Raw genomic sequence first — 18,000 nt, forward strand, 5'->3', positions numbered from 1 at the left:
GTGTCAGCCCCGTCTTAATGAATCTGTTAAATTAGCTTGTGCTGACACGGCGCAAGGAGAGCACTTTGTTGTACATAAGGGCTTGTATTGTTTGATCAGTACAGAACTGAAAGGGCTTTGATCTAGAAAGGTGCTTGTATGGCAGCAGGAGGGTATCAGGTTAGGTCAGTGTTTGCTCTGCTCAGGCATCTGCTGCGAGCAGGGGCAGAGGGCTGCACTCCCCCCGGCTTGCTCCTTAAAGGGCTACGAGCTGCTCCAGGAGCTGCTTTTTCACTGTTTTCTCTGCAGTATTTGGAGAGGAACAGAAGAAACAGTTTCAGATTAAATATCTTCTTCACCTCAGAAGATGTGTGAGTTGCCCTAAACCTGTTTCACTCCCTTTGTTTTTGAGTTCTCCTTCTGTTGAAAATACAAAGCATCTCCAGAGACAATGTAGAAGAGAAATGAAAATAATTGCCTGCTTCTCTAAAGGAAGATGCCCTCTGTCCCCTGCCCACATAGTTCTCATCTTACAGTCAGCATAACTCTGGAAACAAATGTTAATGTTTTTGCTTTTCTTGTTGTTGTTTTGCTCATGAGAGTATCTTATAGTAAACAAAAATATTTCTGTTGATTACTTAATTTCCAAAATTGTTTAGCAAACAGGCTGGTGATGCTAGTACTTTACACTTCTTTGGATTGAAGTATTAGGAAAAAAAAAAAAAAGATGCATTACTGAAAGAATGGTATCTTTATTGGTATCACAGAAATGGGAAATGTGGTGAGTGAACCTGAGCCACAAAGTTCTCTTAAAACATAAATTCTGAAAGATTGAGTGTTGCTGGGACCCAGGAGTCACCTCATTAGAGTAAATATGTTTGTTAAAGAAATTTGCATGCTGAATGTGTTTTCAAATGAATGCTGATTCAATGGCATGTACAAGAGACTTATGGCTTATAAAATGAGAAGTTTTTGTTTGCTTAGAAATGGACAGTTTCACTTTGTCCATTAACCTTGTGGCATTTGCCAGACAAATGCCATAAAAGCAAAAAAAAATTAAAATAGAGGAGGTTCTGTCCTTGGAGAAAATTGTCTTATTTTTACTCACTTCTGGGGAAAGCAAACAAAAAAAAGCAACTGGATGGGTTATCTTGTGACAAACTTGTTGGATAAGGACAGCTACAGAATTTTTGTCTGATGAGAAACTGCTCTTATTAGTTCGTAATGGAGTCAAGCATACTTTAACATTTGTGGCCTTGATATACAAATGCGTGTTGAAAGAGAGCTGATGGTATCACAGAGTCAAATGTCTCTTTGCAATAGAGGGAAGCAGCTGGGAACACTGGGAACATTTATTATTATTATTATTATTATTATTATTATTATTATTATTATTATTATTATTATTATTATTATTTATTATTTTCTTTCCACTAGCAGCCTCTTCAGCGCTGTACTTAATGCAGTTCTGAAATAGCATTTTTGAAATGCCATGAAGTGAAAAGAATTAGTCTTTACTGAGGTCAGGTGTCTCTGGGGGAGAGTTCAGTGGGAAAAGATCTCATCAACATTTGACACTTTCTTAGAAGCCCATAGGAGGGAAGAGGGATGGAGCAAATCTGGAACAAATTTCTGAACGGTGAAATAATGTTGCAGAGGTATTGCTGATAAATTAAAAGCTTTAGCAGGAGCTAACTCAGTGGTATTTGCTGATTAATCTTTTCTTCCTAACCAGAGGACCCTTCTTGGTGGCCTTGGGGAAGTCGTGGCACCCAGAGGAGTTTAATTGTGCTCACTGCAAAGCCTCCATGGCTTACATTGGATTTGTGGAAGAGAAAGGGGCTCTGTATTGCGAGGTCTGCTATGAGAAGTTCTTTGCTCCGGAGTGTTCAAAGTGCCAGAGAAAGATCCTTGGAGTAAGTGACCAGCAGCTGACCCGTTCTTAAGTGGGAGCATTAACCACACTGTTCACTGCTTCTCAGTAATGAAATTCCCTTTTATGTGGCCCAGTTTGCATTCCTCAAAATGTACTCTGGCCCACCTTTTAAGTTCATATCACATATGGAGTATATATATTTGTCTCTTCTAATGTTGAGCCTTTTCAGTTTCTCTCTGATGCTCTTTAAGAAATGGTAGCATTGTCTCTTTTGCTCTTTCAAGTTTAGCCCATTTTCCTTAAGCTGCTCTGTAGCTGTTGTAATAACTAGTTTTTCTTGAGCAAAATGCTTTTAATTGGCAGCTTTTTACAGAATTGGAGGAGGAAAAAAGAAAGAAAAATAAATAATCCTCCTTAACTGAGCTGAACACTGGGAAACACAGGGTTTGGCTAGAGTCAAAATACTGAACTATTCCCTATGGTAATATCGATAGAAAGATGCATTATCCTACTCGGCACTAATATTGCTAATTTGAGCCTGCCAGCTCTTCGTCTGCTGCTTTACTGCAGAAAGCGATGTGTCTGTAGTCTTATGTAACTGGGGTTATGCAGGGCTTTGGCAGTGTGATCCTCAAGTCATATTTGGCACTATATCATCTTCTACAACAATACAGAGCAGTTGTAATTTTTGACATGATGTCTTCTGATTAACTATTTGCAGACTTCAGGTCAAAGAGACTTCTCTTCATATTTCAGGGGACTGTTCCGGGTGAGATCCTAAGTAAGATGAAGAAGGGGAACAAAAGAACTGTTAAACATGTCCAACTCTGGTTTTTGGAAGGTTCACATAAAGCTGCTTCTGACCAAAAAAAAAAAAAAAAAAAAAAAAAAAGAGGAGATGTACAATAAATAATTCAAATAATTCGCTTCATAGACTTTAACTTTAGCAGTAACTGCATGCACAGCTCATTTTCAAAGTAGCAGTAGGAAGTATTCTTGAAATGAACCACGTGTAGAAGCACTGTCACCACAATCTAGTCGTCACATCGAAATAATGTGTTAATAACTCATTTTCTAATCCCCACAGGAAGTAATAAATGCTTTGAAACAAACTTGGCACGTTTCCTGCTTCGTGTGTGTGGCCTGTCATAACCCCATTCGCAATAATGTCTTCCACTTAGAAGATGGTGATCCCTACTGTGAGACGGGTAAGGAGTAACACAAGCAAAGTTTAGTGCAGCTGCACAGAGAATCAGAGCTTAATAAGGTTTAAAAAATAATATGAATTTCTTTTTCTTGAGCTTCACCTCAGTAGAAGTGTCCCAGCAAATTCACGTAACTTTGGCAGTTCAGTTCACACTAACAACAAATGCAGTAGATGCTTTGAGTTTGCAACAGGTTTCTTTTGCAGGGAAGATGGGAAGTATTTCTTCATCAGCTTCTGTAGGAGCAGGCTTCTTGTCAATGGCTTTACTTGTTATTTCTGTTAGGCTCTTTACTTATTATTTCTGTAGGTGATACAGCAGTGTTAATTTTAGGTTGATTTTCTGGTTGGCTTTAAAATAGTTTATGTAAATCTACTTATTTACAAAACAAGCAAAAACCAGTAAAGCAAACTGTTTTACTCTGAATAGTAAAAACAGCAGGAAGGCTACCTCCAAGAACAAGCAGTCTGCCCAGGGAGTTTTTTTGCAAGGTCAGGGATAACATCTGTCAAACATAAGCTTAAAAAAAAAAAAAAAAAGTCTGTTGGGGGAAAAATATGACAATAAGATTATAGCACTTGAAAGCCCGATGAGCATATGTAGAAAATGTGGTTGTAGATATTCAGGGGAAATCTAGTTAATCTAGTTTTTTGGGGTTTTGTTTTTTGTACTTTTTTTTAGCACTTCCGACTGACTGTGTCTTTTCGATGTGATTAACATGATCAGATTTTATTTCTGTTGATTTCTTAGTTTGCCTAAAACATTTCATGTACCCTTCTGAGCTACGACAGAAATAGATGTCATTTGTAAAACAATTCCACATAATGCAAAAAAACTAGTATGTATTAAAATTGTCTGTTTTTTTCACTGCATATTATTTACATCCATGACAGAATTGTCAATCAAACCTTTTCTGTGTTTTTAATTTGCTGTAAGGAGCATTGTAATCTAGCTAGAGGTGGAAGTGGGTTGACCAGGAAGAAATCTAGCTTGAAATCCTAGTGACTTGTTTGGGGCTAAGATTTCCTCTGGGCTGGTCCAGTTGTTCACAGTGGTGCTATGAAGAGCCGTAGATACTGAAAATATGAGGAAGGCAGGCAAAATTTACCCAAATTTTCTGTCAGGGTGGATTTGATGAGGTGTTGGCAGATATGAAAGGACAAAGTAGGTTACTGCTAAGTCACTGTCACAAGTAGGGTAACGTGTTGCTCCTATTGAATTTGCGGAGCAGCAGAGGAAATGGATATATGAGCAGCATCCTCCAGTGTGACAGCATAGTGAAATTTCATCCTGAAGCAGTCTGAAGCCCCTCATCTTGGATGATTCAAAAATAGTACTGGAGGGATCAATAACTCCCCTTTGGGTGGAAAGCTCATGACCGGGTTTGTACTGCTAGGATTGAATTCTTGTTTCTGCCACCAAATGACCCGTATGTTGTGCGGTGCATTGATTTGTGCTACTGTTACAGCTCCCATGCACAATATGCACATTTTTGCATACTTTGAGTAGAAAACAGAGGGATTGAAAGACAAGAATATTACCCTTTTCATGAAGTCTCTGAGATAAAAAGTTGCTAGCAGAAGTTAAGGCAGACACATTCTGTGAGGTGCTTTGGCAATGATGTGTTGTAATGGCTCTGGCTCTCTAACTAAATGTTAATTTGAGATATATTCACTCTTCAAAGACTTTCAGTCCAGCTGGAGTTAAGAGTCTGTGACTAATTTTAAAGAAATAGAGAATAGAAGTCATTGCCAACTTTCCTTCTTCCTAGTGCAATGAAGGGTTCTAATTTTAAATTTGTATTAGAAATTGTAACAGTGTCAGTTATTACTATTAGGGGGCTTTAATCTGCAAAATGTCCCATTGCTGGACATGGATGCTAAAATTAAACTAAATGTGCGGATATATACAACTTCGAACATCCCAGTGCAGTTAGGAACCTGCTTTCAAAAATGCTGCATGCAAAAAGCATTAATATGTTACTTTATGAGAAGTCTGTGTTGGAAGATTTCTGTGGTATCACAATTCAAGCACGTGAATGCAAAAGAAAGCTGATGACCTTCATTCTGCCTTATCTGTTGTTCTTTCTTTGGACCAAAAGCCAAGAAACTTATCAGCACAAACTACAGTGCACATTACAAAAGGTTGTAGTGGCTGGCACCAGAAAAATATCAGTAAAAGATTGCATGTGAACATGAATGTGAAGAGCTGAAAGGGTATAATCATGAGACCATGTCCTTCAGGGGTTTTGGACAGAGGCATTCTGCCATTTGTCACTTTTATTGTGTGTTTTCTGATTATACATTTGCAAATTCATGCCAACAACATTACATTAAGGAAGGTGATTTCTGAAGGTGTTTCTTGCCACTATTAGCCTTCAAGGACTTTGCTTTTGCAGAGCACTTGCGTTCGCAGTCTTGCTTAAATTCCTTCTATGATGCTCTTTGAGGTCATCATATGAGATACAGTTTTACTAAACCAAAACAGACTTCTCCCTGTGCTTGACACACATGATAAGCCTCTGTTGTCTCTGCTGCAGTAAGCACCAGAATGTGTGTCTCTGGATTATCTAGTAGAGAAGCAGAATCTCCTTGAATCCTGCTTTTTACTCCTTATAATGCTGCTTGAAAACAGGCATTGACATCTGATGTCCCTGGCAGTGCCAGAGTGTTGGTATAAAGGATGAAGTCCAGTGCTTTATTAGGGTTGTCACTTTGTAATCCATTTTATGAAGGTGACATTATATATTTGGAATGGCAGCACGCTTATCTAGAATTCTCTCATGTTATAGCCCTAATGTTGTTGTGTTCTGGGCAGGAAAAACAAACAAACAAAACCCACAACATTTAGAGTTGAAATAAATGGGAAAGACCAGACAGCTTAGGGACAAACTTAGGTCTGCACAGGTGGGCAGTGGAGGGCTGCAGTAACTCACAGTCTGTGATATGGCCCTGTGCACAGAGATGTAAGCTTCCCATGTGGAGAGAACTTGGGAATGGGGATGGTTGTAAGTGTCTCCTACCCAACCTCATACATACCTCTTACCCTGCTGCTCTGTCCTGCTTTCTCCTTTTCAACCTTTCTGGTGCCTAGAAGTGAATGGTGGGAATACCTTTCTATGACACCAGTCACTGAAACCCTACTGGTATCTTTTGTTAAACTTGGTAAATATGCTTGCTAAGTCTCTGGGTTTTGTTTGGTTGATTTTTAAAGATCATGCAATAAGCTTTAGTGACTAGAAAACTCATCTTATTTAATTCAAATCACTCTGTTCAGGACAGGAGCCTAACATGAAGTGCAAAGCAGTCCGGGACAAATACTGTGCCAGAATGCAGGCAAGACCTACATACCTTGCTGAGGAGGTTTGTCATGTAAACAGGCAATAGGAAGCCTGGGTATGCTTTCAAAGCAGAGCCTGAGAGAGCACAAGTAGCATGCAGAGTCTGCGCTGGTGCTCTGCAAGGAGTGCATTTTCCCCCCGAGTGCACTATTGATCTCAAGGAAATGAAACACCAAGACGGTGGAAGCACTGCTTGGTTGAAAGGATAAGGAAGGGGAATAGAAGCGAATTACTGAGGAAAAGATGACATCGCTGTCATTCAGCCTAGGACCTCTTTATTCAGTGCACCCAGTCTCATAAAACTTGACAGGACAAGTGCAAACCCAATGCTATTGAAAGAAAAGAACAAAACTTTCAGAGTCAGTCTTGCTTTTCTGTGTGTGCTTCATCTTTAAAATTGGTGTTTGTTGCAGATTACTATGCCCTCTTTGGTACTATGTGCCATGGCTGCGAATTCCCCATTGAAGCTGGAGATAGGTTTCTTGAAGCCCTGGGCCACACTTGGCATGACACTTGTTTTGTATGCTCGGTAAGTAAAGCTGTTCTTCTTGTTAAATTAATCCATAGCAGCAGTACTTGTGCTAACATGACCAATATGGGACTTACACCTAAAATGTCTTTCAGTCCTCAGAACCCAAACAAAAAGCACTTTTACAGTTTTTTAGAAGGTGTATCTCTATTGTGGGCTGTTGGCACCAGTCCAGATCATTTGGGGTGGATTGCAGCACTGTGTCCTAGCATTTAACCCTTGACATTTGTTTCCCTAGAACAAATGTAGAAGGCCATAAAGGAACAGGCAGCATTTCTAAGGTATTGAGAGTACTTTTGACATAAAGACACTGTAGTCAAAGAGTATCACCTGCTAATATTTGGTGGGGAAAAAAAAAAAAAAAAAAAAAGAACCCAAAATCCTAATGCTGGGATTTTATTTTTTTCAATTCTGAACTAACTCTACTGAGTTAAGACCCTATAGACTTAAAGAGGAAGGCTGTGCTTACATCAGTGTTTACATCAGCCATTCATTTTACATCAAAAAGAAAAAAAGAATATCCCTCAGAAAAAAAAAAAAAAGTAATAATTCTTAATCTTTGAATATACTAGATTCATCCATCTCAATTAGGTGACATTTTCTTTTTGATCCCATTTCAGGTATGCAGTGACAGTTTGGAGGGTCAGACTTTCTTCTCCAAGAAGGACAAGCCACTGTGCAAGAAACATGCTCACTCTATCAACATCTGATGCTTGGAGCTCATCCTGTTTAGCATATGTACTGAGCAGAAAGAAAGGTTAAAATGTCCATGTTTGATTGTTAGTTGAAGTTATTTATATATGCTTTTCTAAAAATGGAAGACGTGGAAATTTTAGTGATTTTGTACACTATTTTTAGAGTGTTTGTCAGTTAGGGGTTTGCTTCATAAAAAGCTGGGAATCAGGAATTACACCCAAGTGAAAATATTAGAGTGCCTTTACTTCGCTACTTGGCACATTACTGTATTGGTCTCATGATTTTATGACCACATTTATATGCTTCAATATGAGAAGTGAAGTTTCTCTAAAAATGAGTACCTGATTTTAAATTGTTGGGTTTGCTGCTATTCAACAAATAAAAGGAGATTGGCTTCAGTGGTCCAGATCACTTTATTGTGCTGATGTTTTTTAAGGTGTGTCTGGAAGTACTGAAGCTAAACTCCGTTAAAGAGGAACTCAAAGCAATGATAAGATTAGGTGGAATGTAGTTCAACAACTAATATTTTCATCTGATGCTCAGCTTCATTAAGCCTCCTGCACCATTACACATACCTGTGCCTTTGGCAGTTAGATCTCCAATGGGTCTGCAGAGGACAGAGATTTTTACAAAGCCATTGAGTGATGGCTGCGCTAGTGAGCACGGATGATTTAAAGATGCCAGTTGGAAGAAAACATAGATGGGATACTGTTCCTTAAACCACAGCATGTGCTACCAGAATACTAGCCAAAAAAAAGCAATAGTGAGAGTGTGCTTGACAAGACAAAAATGTCAGATCAACTCTGAGGTATAAGGGAGTGGGTACTATATTCTTATGTTCACAGTTCAAGTTTTAGATAGTTTTCAGTGCCTTGGAAAGGGGAAAATGCATTGAATCTGCATGTAACAGTGTTTTATATCCAGAATGTGAGACTTCGGTGTTTAATAAGGAAAACTTCTGAAGTGCAACTGAGGACATTGTTTTTCTCTCAGTACATTCTTTATGATGTAGCTCATGAATATGTATATTGGTGGTTTGCCAGGTAGCATACTATAAACTTATTTTCTTGCTCAGCTGTTATGATTTTTATTAGTTTAGTTTTTTCTCTTTTCCACCAGATGTAAGGAATATATTGTTAAGTAATATAATATTGAGTTAGGCAGTCCAGTATCTCTCAGTTCTTGCAAGGGAACAGAGACAATACTGTCATGATGCATTTACTGCAAGCCAGGAGATGTTGCCAGTCCTGTGGCTTGATATGAATTTTGCCACAGTGTCAGCACAAGATCCATGCACCAGCTAAGTCCCACTTACCTTCAGATTAGGGTTTAAGTGGTATGGAGCAATAGTAGGCGTATAGGGAAAGGGTGATAACCCTCTGCACAGGGTGAATTTTACTCCAGAAGAGCTGCACAACAGAGAAGGAGGCCCTCTCGGGGCCAGATTAGACTCCTGATGCAAACTGAATTTACATGCTATTAAGTTCAAGTTAGATGTCAGAGCTGAATTGCTATGCTTTAGTGCTACTTCCAGTAGACTTTAGAAGTGCACTGGGTGGTTGTTTGTTTTGTTTGTTTGTTTAATTATTGATAAAAAGGAGAGGTTTATCCATAAAATCATGAGGACAATTACAAAAAAATACTATGGTAGAGTAAAGCAATTGTAACAAGAAACATCAACACAAGAGGGGGAGGAAAAAAAAAAAAAAAAAACACATCAAAATTGCTGTACTGAAATACAAAAAGATATTTCTTATTAATTCAGTAAGACAGATTCATGTGATGTGCCATTTCACTTTATTTCCTGAAGTTGTTTTTCTTCTATATTACTATGTTTCTTTTTAAACTTCTGGTGGTATGGAAGAAATGTCATAAAGCTGTTTAAAATGTTTACACTCTTATATGTACACCCTTCTGTGACTGTGGCTGAAAATCAGGAGGATAAGGGCAGACTAGACAAGATACAGCAGTATGAGCCAGCTTGCTTTTGAAATTAGTGGAATGTGGAGCAATGAGTCCTAAAGACTAGGTGTCAGTACAGCTGTATTGCACATACATGAGGAAAGAGGATGGGAATGCACATGATAAGGTAATTTCTGAAATTCAGACCTTGCTATTCTGAAGTAGGATAGAAGCTATTCAGTGGACACAATGTTTGCCAGTGTCCATAAAGACATCTTTTCTTTCTTTTATTTTTTATTTTTTTATTTTTTAATTTTTATTGGATTTATGTTTCTAATACATATGCTCTAGGTTTGAAATTTCACAGTTGTTAATGAATATGAGCACAAACACCTGAAAGGCTCCAGTAGTACTAATTCACTTAGCTGCTTTGCCTTTTAGTTTCTGCTTTGTCTATTTGTTTAAAATTTAAAAAGGAAGCATAGAGTCAGTGATACATACTGCAAATTTAATGGGTCTCTTGAATTATATAAATCAACTAAAGCAAAAAGGAACATACTGTTTATCATGATTTTAATAAGTGAGATTTTAGTAGAGCACTTTATAATAATGCCATATATCTCACTGAATATTTATTACTTTTTTTGTTGTTTAGGACTATTTCATACCAGTATCTTTGTATTTTGTTTTATTTGTAAGCCTGCCTATTTACCTCTAGAATTTTTTGGTGTGTCAGTGTGTGTATTTATATATACTTATCTATGTATGCACACGTGTGTGTACAGTGAGACGTACATATATATGCACATATACATGTGTATATTTGATTGCAGACTTGAGATAGCAAAATCAGCACCGTTCCATTGTCATCTGGGGATAAGATTTCCAACTGTTTTTCATAAAACAGATCTACAGCATTCATGTTTTGAAGGAAAGTTAAAAAGCCAGGAGAACCCTGTTAATAATCTAACTACTGTAGGGTTTTGCATGCATTTTCAGTCAGTAATTACTTTTTCTTCCAAAACTGTGCCTGTTAAAAGAATTGGGTTTAACTCTGAAGGTAGAAGGTCTTTATTAGTCGAATAATCGAATCGTGATGACACTTTCGATATATTGTAACTAAATAATTCAGAAATATGTGTAAATATAATAAATGCTTAATATAACAATGCAATAAACGTAAAAGCAAAACTTGAGTAGCGGTCCAGTGTGTGTTGGTCTGTTCAGCTGTGTACCTGTCTCCTGATGGGACTACTCACATCTAGCCATGTGGATGGCTTTGCTAACAGGTAAGAAGGGGAACGACATCAGTTCACAGATTAGTTTCTTGAATTTCATTTTTTTTCTCCATTGTTTTACTCTAAGAAGTCAGCTGTTAAGTCTTGGTGATTTTTGTGTTTCTGTTTAATAGTCTTGGGTGTCAAATGTTGGCTGTTCACATTTGCAAATAATAATTTAAAAAACAAAACAACAACAGAGAAAACCACAACATGGAAAACAGAACTTGCTATCTGTCCTCAGCTGTTTTGCAACTAGTGGATTTTATTTTTTTCTGAATCACAGTCAGTAAAAGAAAGTTGTGACTGTACACACGAATAAATGTAATTTGAGTTGCTTGTTCTTGAAGTTTTTTGGGGTAGAATGGAGGTTTCAGCAAGTTGGCCATGGGCCAGTAATGTGTCCTTGTGACAAGGAAGACCACCAGCCTCCTGGGCTTCGTTAGGCAGAGGATTGCCAGCAGGCCACGGGTGGTGAGCCGTCCGCTCTGCTCAGCTTTGGTGAGATACACCTGGAGTGCTGGGCTCACCACTACAAGGGAGTCCAATGCAGAGCCACAAAGAAGATTAAGGGCTTGGAGCATGTTTTAGTGATGGGACTTGGTATGTCAGGTTGATGGCTGAGCTTGATGATCTTGAAGGTCTTTTCCAACCTAAATGATTCTGTGATTCTCTGTCTATGAGGAGAGGCTCAGAGCTGGGACTGTGCAGCCTGGAGAAGAGGAGGCTCAGGATCTTGTCAATGTGTAGAAATACCTGATGGGGAGAGTAAAGAAGATGGAACCAGGCTCTGTCTGGTGCTATCTAGTGACAGGGCAACTGTGCGAGTGGCACAGGCTGCCCAGAGAGATTGTGGAGTTCTCTGTCCTTGGAGATTTGCAAAACCTGACTGGATGTATCCCTGGGAAACCTGCTCTGGCTGACACTGCTCTGAGAAGGGGAGTTGGACTCGACAAGGTCTGTTCATTTCCAAATGTCCCTTACAACCTCGGTGAGTCTGATTCTCCATCTTTCCTGAAGATGGAAGTATTGAACGCTGTAGAATATATAACAATGTAAAACACAGATTTGGCCAATTACTATTTATTTGCTATCTTTACTTCACTCTACCGCCCAGCTAGAATACTTTGCAATATTTGTTTAGAAGTGTTTAGTATTTTTCCTGTGTTGAGATTGTTCAGTGAAATATTGCCTGCTCTGGCAAGCATTATCTGATACTGTACTTAGCCTTGGCACAAAGCATTCTCTGCTTTCACCGTGGGATACTTAACCATCTACTATAACATGGCCAATTAATTCATGATAATACCAGCCTCGTAAGACTCCTTAGCTGAATCCCTCTTAACTAAGCAAATGTACTGTTGTTTTCTACCTTTATTTACACAAGCTAAGGAAAACACTGTGCATAGCTCTATAAAATTTAGAGGCAACTTTACAGAAAGCTTGCGTTCCCTTCAGCATTTAGGCTATGAATGAGACCAATGCAAGTCTATTTGCAAACAGTATATTAAACTCCAGAAGCCAAACTTTTAAAGGCATCAGGTCTGCATTTGACGTTTTAATGGCAAAGGTTTGGTTTCTATCAATCACAACGTCATGTAACATTAAAATGCACCGACAAAAATAAGAAATCTGTCATTCATTCATTAAGACACTGTAATCCAGTGTAAGATTTATAGGTTTAAAACTCAACAGTGTGTTTTCACAATAAATCCACTTTCACTGCTCAGCACAGAACAAGTCCCTCTGTCAGTCAAAATGTTTGCTGGTCAAAATGCCCTGTATGAGATCTTCAAAGGGTTTTTCACAAAATTGCATATAAATCCTTTTACCAGCAAAGGCTTAATTTAGGTTTGAGTTTTACTTTCTCGGGACATTGGCTAATATCTTGTGCTCAGACAAGATCTTGGTTATATCAGAAACACATAGGGCCTAATTTATTATTAGCAGTCTGGTGTTAATTAGGGGGAATTACCAGAAATAGTTTGCTTGATGGAAATTTATTATGGGATCACACTTTACTGATGGCAAAATAGGAGTCACTGAAAGAGTACAGCTCCTTCTCATAACCAACTAATTAATAAGGTGCCAAAATTCCTCTGAGAAGGGTTTGGTCCTAACTATGGGAACCTCACAGAGCAAATGGTTCCTAGGCAGTATTTAAAATTTAAAAGAGGAAAAGAGAGAGGAGAAGGAGCTGCCCAGCAGAAGTCTCAAAAGTGGTATTGCTTTTTCTTGAATTTATGAAAGAAAATATTTAGCTGTGTTTCTAAGCTCATTAAAGAATTGCTTTTCCCAGACAGAAAAACAACAGCAAGTTTATAATCTCATTTGGTATTCTTGAACTTGGTTTGCAGTTTTACTTGTGCGTATTGCACACTGTAGCTTGTGATTTCATGATCAGGGATCATAATGAGCTTTTGTATTGCTCTTTATTACTATTCCTAAAGGTCTCTTTCTTCATCCTTTGCCATGAAAGTTGGCATAGATAGGAAACTTGTGTTTATGACTGAAAAGTAGGGTAAAATACATCTGTGATAAGCCCAAATCTAACATGGCAGTCTGAGGATAGAAAATCATTGTCTGTTGTTAATGATCATGGGAAAGTTTTATTTGTGTCAGAGTGGCATGTTATAATAACATGGAGTGCAAGCAAAAACGTCTCTAAAGAAATTTAAAATCACCATACTAAAATTTATGCATGGTTGGTTTGGAAAAATATTTTCCATAAGATTTCTTTCAAAATATTTAAAATGGTAAGGTGTGCAAGTTGTCATAAAGCACTTTTGTATTTGCACTGGAAATACCTTAAACTCTTTTAAAAATACCCAGCTTTTTTGGTATGTTTTCAAAGGTTTCTACTATACTATGAAACTAAGGATTGTGTCATTGTATTCTGAGTAAGGCTCACATTTTCCGTAGGATCACAGTTGTTTCCTTTCCAGTACTCATGCCTTCACTTCACTTTTTCTTACTACTGGACAGTGCCATTGTTTGTTTTAAAATATTTCAGTACAAGATAATCCTGACAAGGTGTGTCCTTTGTTTCTCTTTGTGATGCCTCAATGAAATGTCAAATGTTCCTTTGGAAAATATAAACTTGCACTACATTTTGGCACACTTACCAAAGTGTCAAGTTTTCCCACCCAGAAGTTTCCGCTGGAAAAGTAACTTAAGATACTAGACCAAAGTGGCAATTATATCCCACATAAACTCTTCCTTTCCCTTGAAAACCATCAGGTGAAAGGAAAGCTCATAAAAACAAGTGTAGTGCTAAATTCATCGATAACCTAAGCAGATACAGCCTCACTTATTTCAACTTAACCCCCCTCCAAATAAAATATAATTGGTATCAAAGCTGCATTAACTTTATGCTTGTGCTTGCCCAGTCAGTGAGACCAGAATTAAACTGAGGACCTGGGCCCTTGGTTTTAACAGGGTTTCCATTGGCATCACAAATCTACTTGAAGGAATGCTGTAGTTTGGTAGGTGACTGAGCAGTTCAGCACCGCAGTACCCAGAGGCAGTTCCTTTTAACGTGATATTGATCTTGCGAGGAGGAAGCAGGGCAAAAGGTAGGATTGTGACCATGGACTTCAGGAGAGCAAACTTTGGTCTCTAGGGATCTACTTGGGTTAGGGCCCTGGAAGGAAAGGGGCTCCAAAACAGCTGGTCAATATTCAACCTCTAGATTGGTGCATCCCTATGAGTAAGAGGGCAAGCAAAGGGTGCAGGAGATGTGCATGGATGAGCAGGGAGCTCCTGGTAAAGCTCAGATAGAAGAAGGAAGTTACGGCATTGGAAAAAGGGACAGGCCACTTGACAGGATTATAGGGACACTGCCAGAGTATGCAGGGATGTGACAAGGAAGGCGTAGGTCCATTTGGAATTATATCTGGCAAGGAACATCAAGGATAACAAGAAGGGCTTCTTCAAATGCATCAGTAGAAAAAGAAATACTGGGGAAAATGTCAGCCCGTTGCTGAATGGGGCAGGTGCCCTGCTGACAAAGGATACCAAGAAGGCATAGTTGCTGAATGCTTTTTTTTTGCTTCAGTCTTTACTGCTAAGACCAGCCCTTAGGAATCTCAGACCCTGGAGACAAGAGAGGAAGTCCAGAGAAGGGAGGATTTTCCCTTGGTTGAAGAGGATTGGGTCAGAGATCATTTAAGCAAACCTGACATCCACAAATCCATGGGCCCTGATGGAATGCACCCACAGGTGCTGAAGGAGTTGGTTGATGTTATTGCCAGGCCACTCTCCATCATCCCTGAAAGAGACCAGGAGAGGTGCCTGAGGACTGGAAGAACAAAGAAGACACACCATTCTTCAAAAAGGTAAAGAAGGAGGACCCAGGCAACTATAGGCCAGTCAGCCTCACCTCCATCCCTGCAAAGGCAAGATTTTTACTTTTCAGGTCAAGGTCCAACTTGTCTTTGTAAGTTCTCAGCCTGTGCCTGTTGGAGACAAGGTAGGCTATAAAACAGAGCACATTAATATTCACAGCACCTAGGGCCCAATCTTGGATTTACCATAATTTGCTCTAAGCAATCCAAGTGCAATTAATCCGCTGTGTGACTTTTTCCCATGTGGTACCTGCTGACAATCAGTAGAGAATTACTGGGAAATTGACTATTGATAAATGGAGAAGAAATTTGAAACGCCCAAAAGAAGCTGGGCATTCTCTGAAATAATTCAGTATGTATCAACCTAAGTAAAATGATACTACAATAAGACTTAATCTATCTTTAAATCTTACATAGTCTTCATATATATATATATATATATATACATATGTATCCCAAACCTGCAGCTAATCAACTGTTTTTTCCTGCTTTTACTAGAACATATCTTATAGCTGGCTAGAGGCTTCCTCTGCAAAATTTGGAGGAAGATTATTTTTTGATACTCTCCTTTTACATTTGTTCCAAATGGATCTGTGTGGTGTCTTGGTAGAGATCAGTTTCTGAGTATGCTCTGATGAAGTCTGTGATACACCCTCCAAACTATCAGCAGTGATGTATTTTCTTTCTCAAAGCTTGTCCGTTACAAGGTCTCCAAAGCTTTGGTATAGGTTTTCTAATACCATATTAATCTTCTAGACAGTTATGTGATCAGAGAAAAAGAATGAGATACCATGTATTTTACTGTTCAATGACAGCATTTGAGGATTGAGGTATCATTTGGGAGTACTAGATAGCTAGTTAGACAGTGTTATGGTACCACTGTGAAACTGAGAGCAATAATTTGGAACATGATGGGATAGAAGTGCTAATCGTAACGCTGCTTTTTAAAAAGAGACAAGCAGGTAATGCTGCTATTTACTTAAGGTATCCTGTAGATGATATTATATTATCTATATTATCTATTATCTGTATCATCTCTATATATTATCTATAGATAATATATAATACATTGGTAAAACATTTTATGTATTAGAATATTGTTTCATATAAAAGATTAAGTTATGTGCAGTTTCCTGTACTCAGAAATTAAAAGTGGTGCTACCTTGTGCTAAAAGCCCACAGCCACAGGTTGTAACTACATCTAGTTCCGCTACTCAAGCTATGAATGATTTGTTTGTTTGTTTTCAGAAAAGGATCTATATTGTGTGTATATATATATATATTGACATACACCTGATAAAGAGGTAGCTTTCATATTTTTATAGTGTTGTGAATTGTCTGGTATGCTGGGAAGTGATGCATTGCATAAAAACCTGTAGGCAGTATTTTTTTTTATTTTTTATTTTTATTAAAAAAAAAAAAAAAAAGTTTTTATGCTGACTCAGATCTTAGCCAGTTGAAATTTCTTACAGTCCTGGAGAGATATGTTTCTGAAATGTCCAGAAGGGGATTTTTCTTCCTTTTCTTCAGAAGAGCAATTAGTGACTGTGGGCCAGTGCTGACTCAGCACTGGTTGCCTTGGCTTGCCACAAATGAGGTCTTCAGAAAAGGCAAAATTCCTCTAGAGAGAGCTTCAGTGTTTTTAAGCATGGATGGGAGCTCACTGTTGGCTTCTCACAGGCTACAGCTCTGTGCACACAAAGAATGCAATCAGCTAGATGAAAATCAGTATGTGGAGGCTATGGGCTACCGCCTGCATTCAGGCCCCGGTGCCTTCCCTTGGAGGGATCACCGAACTGTAAAGTTGTTCTTCCTCATGCTTGTGTGGAACTTCCTGTGTTCTACTTTGTGACCATTGCCCCTTGTCCTATTGCTGCACACCGCTGAAAAGAGCCCAGCCCTGTCCTTTTGCCTCCCACACTTTAGGTTAGACGTTAGGAAGAACTTCTTTACTGAAAGGGTTGTGAGGCATTGGAACAGGCTGCCCAGGGAGGTGGTGGAGTCACCATCCCTGGAAGTCTTCAAAAGACGTTTAGATGTAGAGCTTAGGGATATGGTTTAGTGGGGACTGTTAGTGTTAGGTTAGAGGTTGGACTCGATGATCTTGAGGTCTCTTCCAACCTAGAAATCCTGTGATCCTGTGATCCTGTGAAATACCGATCAGATCACTTCTGCCTTCTCTTCTCCAGGCTGAACAGGCCCAGGTCTCTCAGCCTTTCCTTGTACAGGAGATGGTCCAGGCCCTTAATCATCTTTGAGGCCTTCTTCTGGACTCTCTCTAAAAGGTCCCTGTCTTTTCTGAACTGGGGAGCCCAGAACTGGACACAGTATTCTAGATGTGGCCTCACCACTAATGAGTAGAGGGGGTGAATAACCTCCCTCAACAACTGGCCTCAGTCACAAGGCCTCATTACTGCCTCATAGCCAGCCTGTTGTCTGTCAGGATCCCTAGTTCTTTCTCTGCAGAGCTGCTCTCCAATAATCAGGCCCCTAACCTGTACGGATGCAAGCAGTTATTCCTCCCCAGGTGCAAGACTCTACACTTGCTCTTGCTGAACCTCATCAGGTTCCTGTCTGCCCAGCTCTCCAGCCTGTCCAGGTCTCACTGAACGGCAGCACAGCCTTCTGGTGTGTCAGCCGCTTCTCCCACCTTTGTGTCATCAGCAAACTTGAAGAGAGTGGACTCTATCCCTTCGTCCAGGTCAGGTCACTAATGAAGATGGTGAACAAGACTGGACCCAGTACTAACCCCTGTGGGACACCGCTAGCTACAGGCCTAGCTACTAGACTGCACCACCACAACTCTGAGCTCTGCCAGCCAACCAGTTCTCAACCCACCTCACTGTCCGC

The 18,000-nt window shown here is 39.2% G+C and overlaps 1 protein-coding gene across 11 annotated transcripts in view; it reads left to right on the forward strand.

Moving 5' to 3' along the window:
- PDLIM5 (PDZ and LIM domain 5) overlaps window positions 1-10,723 on the forward strand; it is a 129,760-nt gene extending 119,037 nt beyond the window's left edge. For all 11 annotated transcript variants that reach the window (XM_068681728.1, XM_068681725.1, XM_068681724.1 and 8 more), the window contains 4 exons: window positions 1,715-1,895; window positions 2,943-3,063; window positions 6,814-6,929; window positions 7,550-10,723. In XM_068681728.1, coding sequence (XP_068537829.1) covers window positions 1,715-1,895; window positions 2,943-3,063; window positions 6,814-6,929; window positions 7,550-7,639 — 508 coding nt within the window. In that variant the 3' untranslated portion in view covers window positions 7,640-10,723. The remainder of the gene's footprint in view (window positions 1-1,714; window positions 1,896-2,942; window positions 3,064-6,813; window positions 6,930-7,549) is intronic.
- The last annotated feature ends 7,277 nt before the right edge of the window (window positions 10,724-18,000 follow it).

This window comes from Anas acuta, chromosome 4, assembly GCF_963932015.1.
Source record: "Anas acuta chromosome 4, bAnaAcu1.1, whole genome shotgun sequence".
Lineage (NCBI taxonomy): Eukaryota > Metazoa > Chordata > Aves > Anseriformes > Anatidae > Anas > Anas acuta.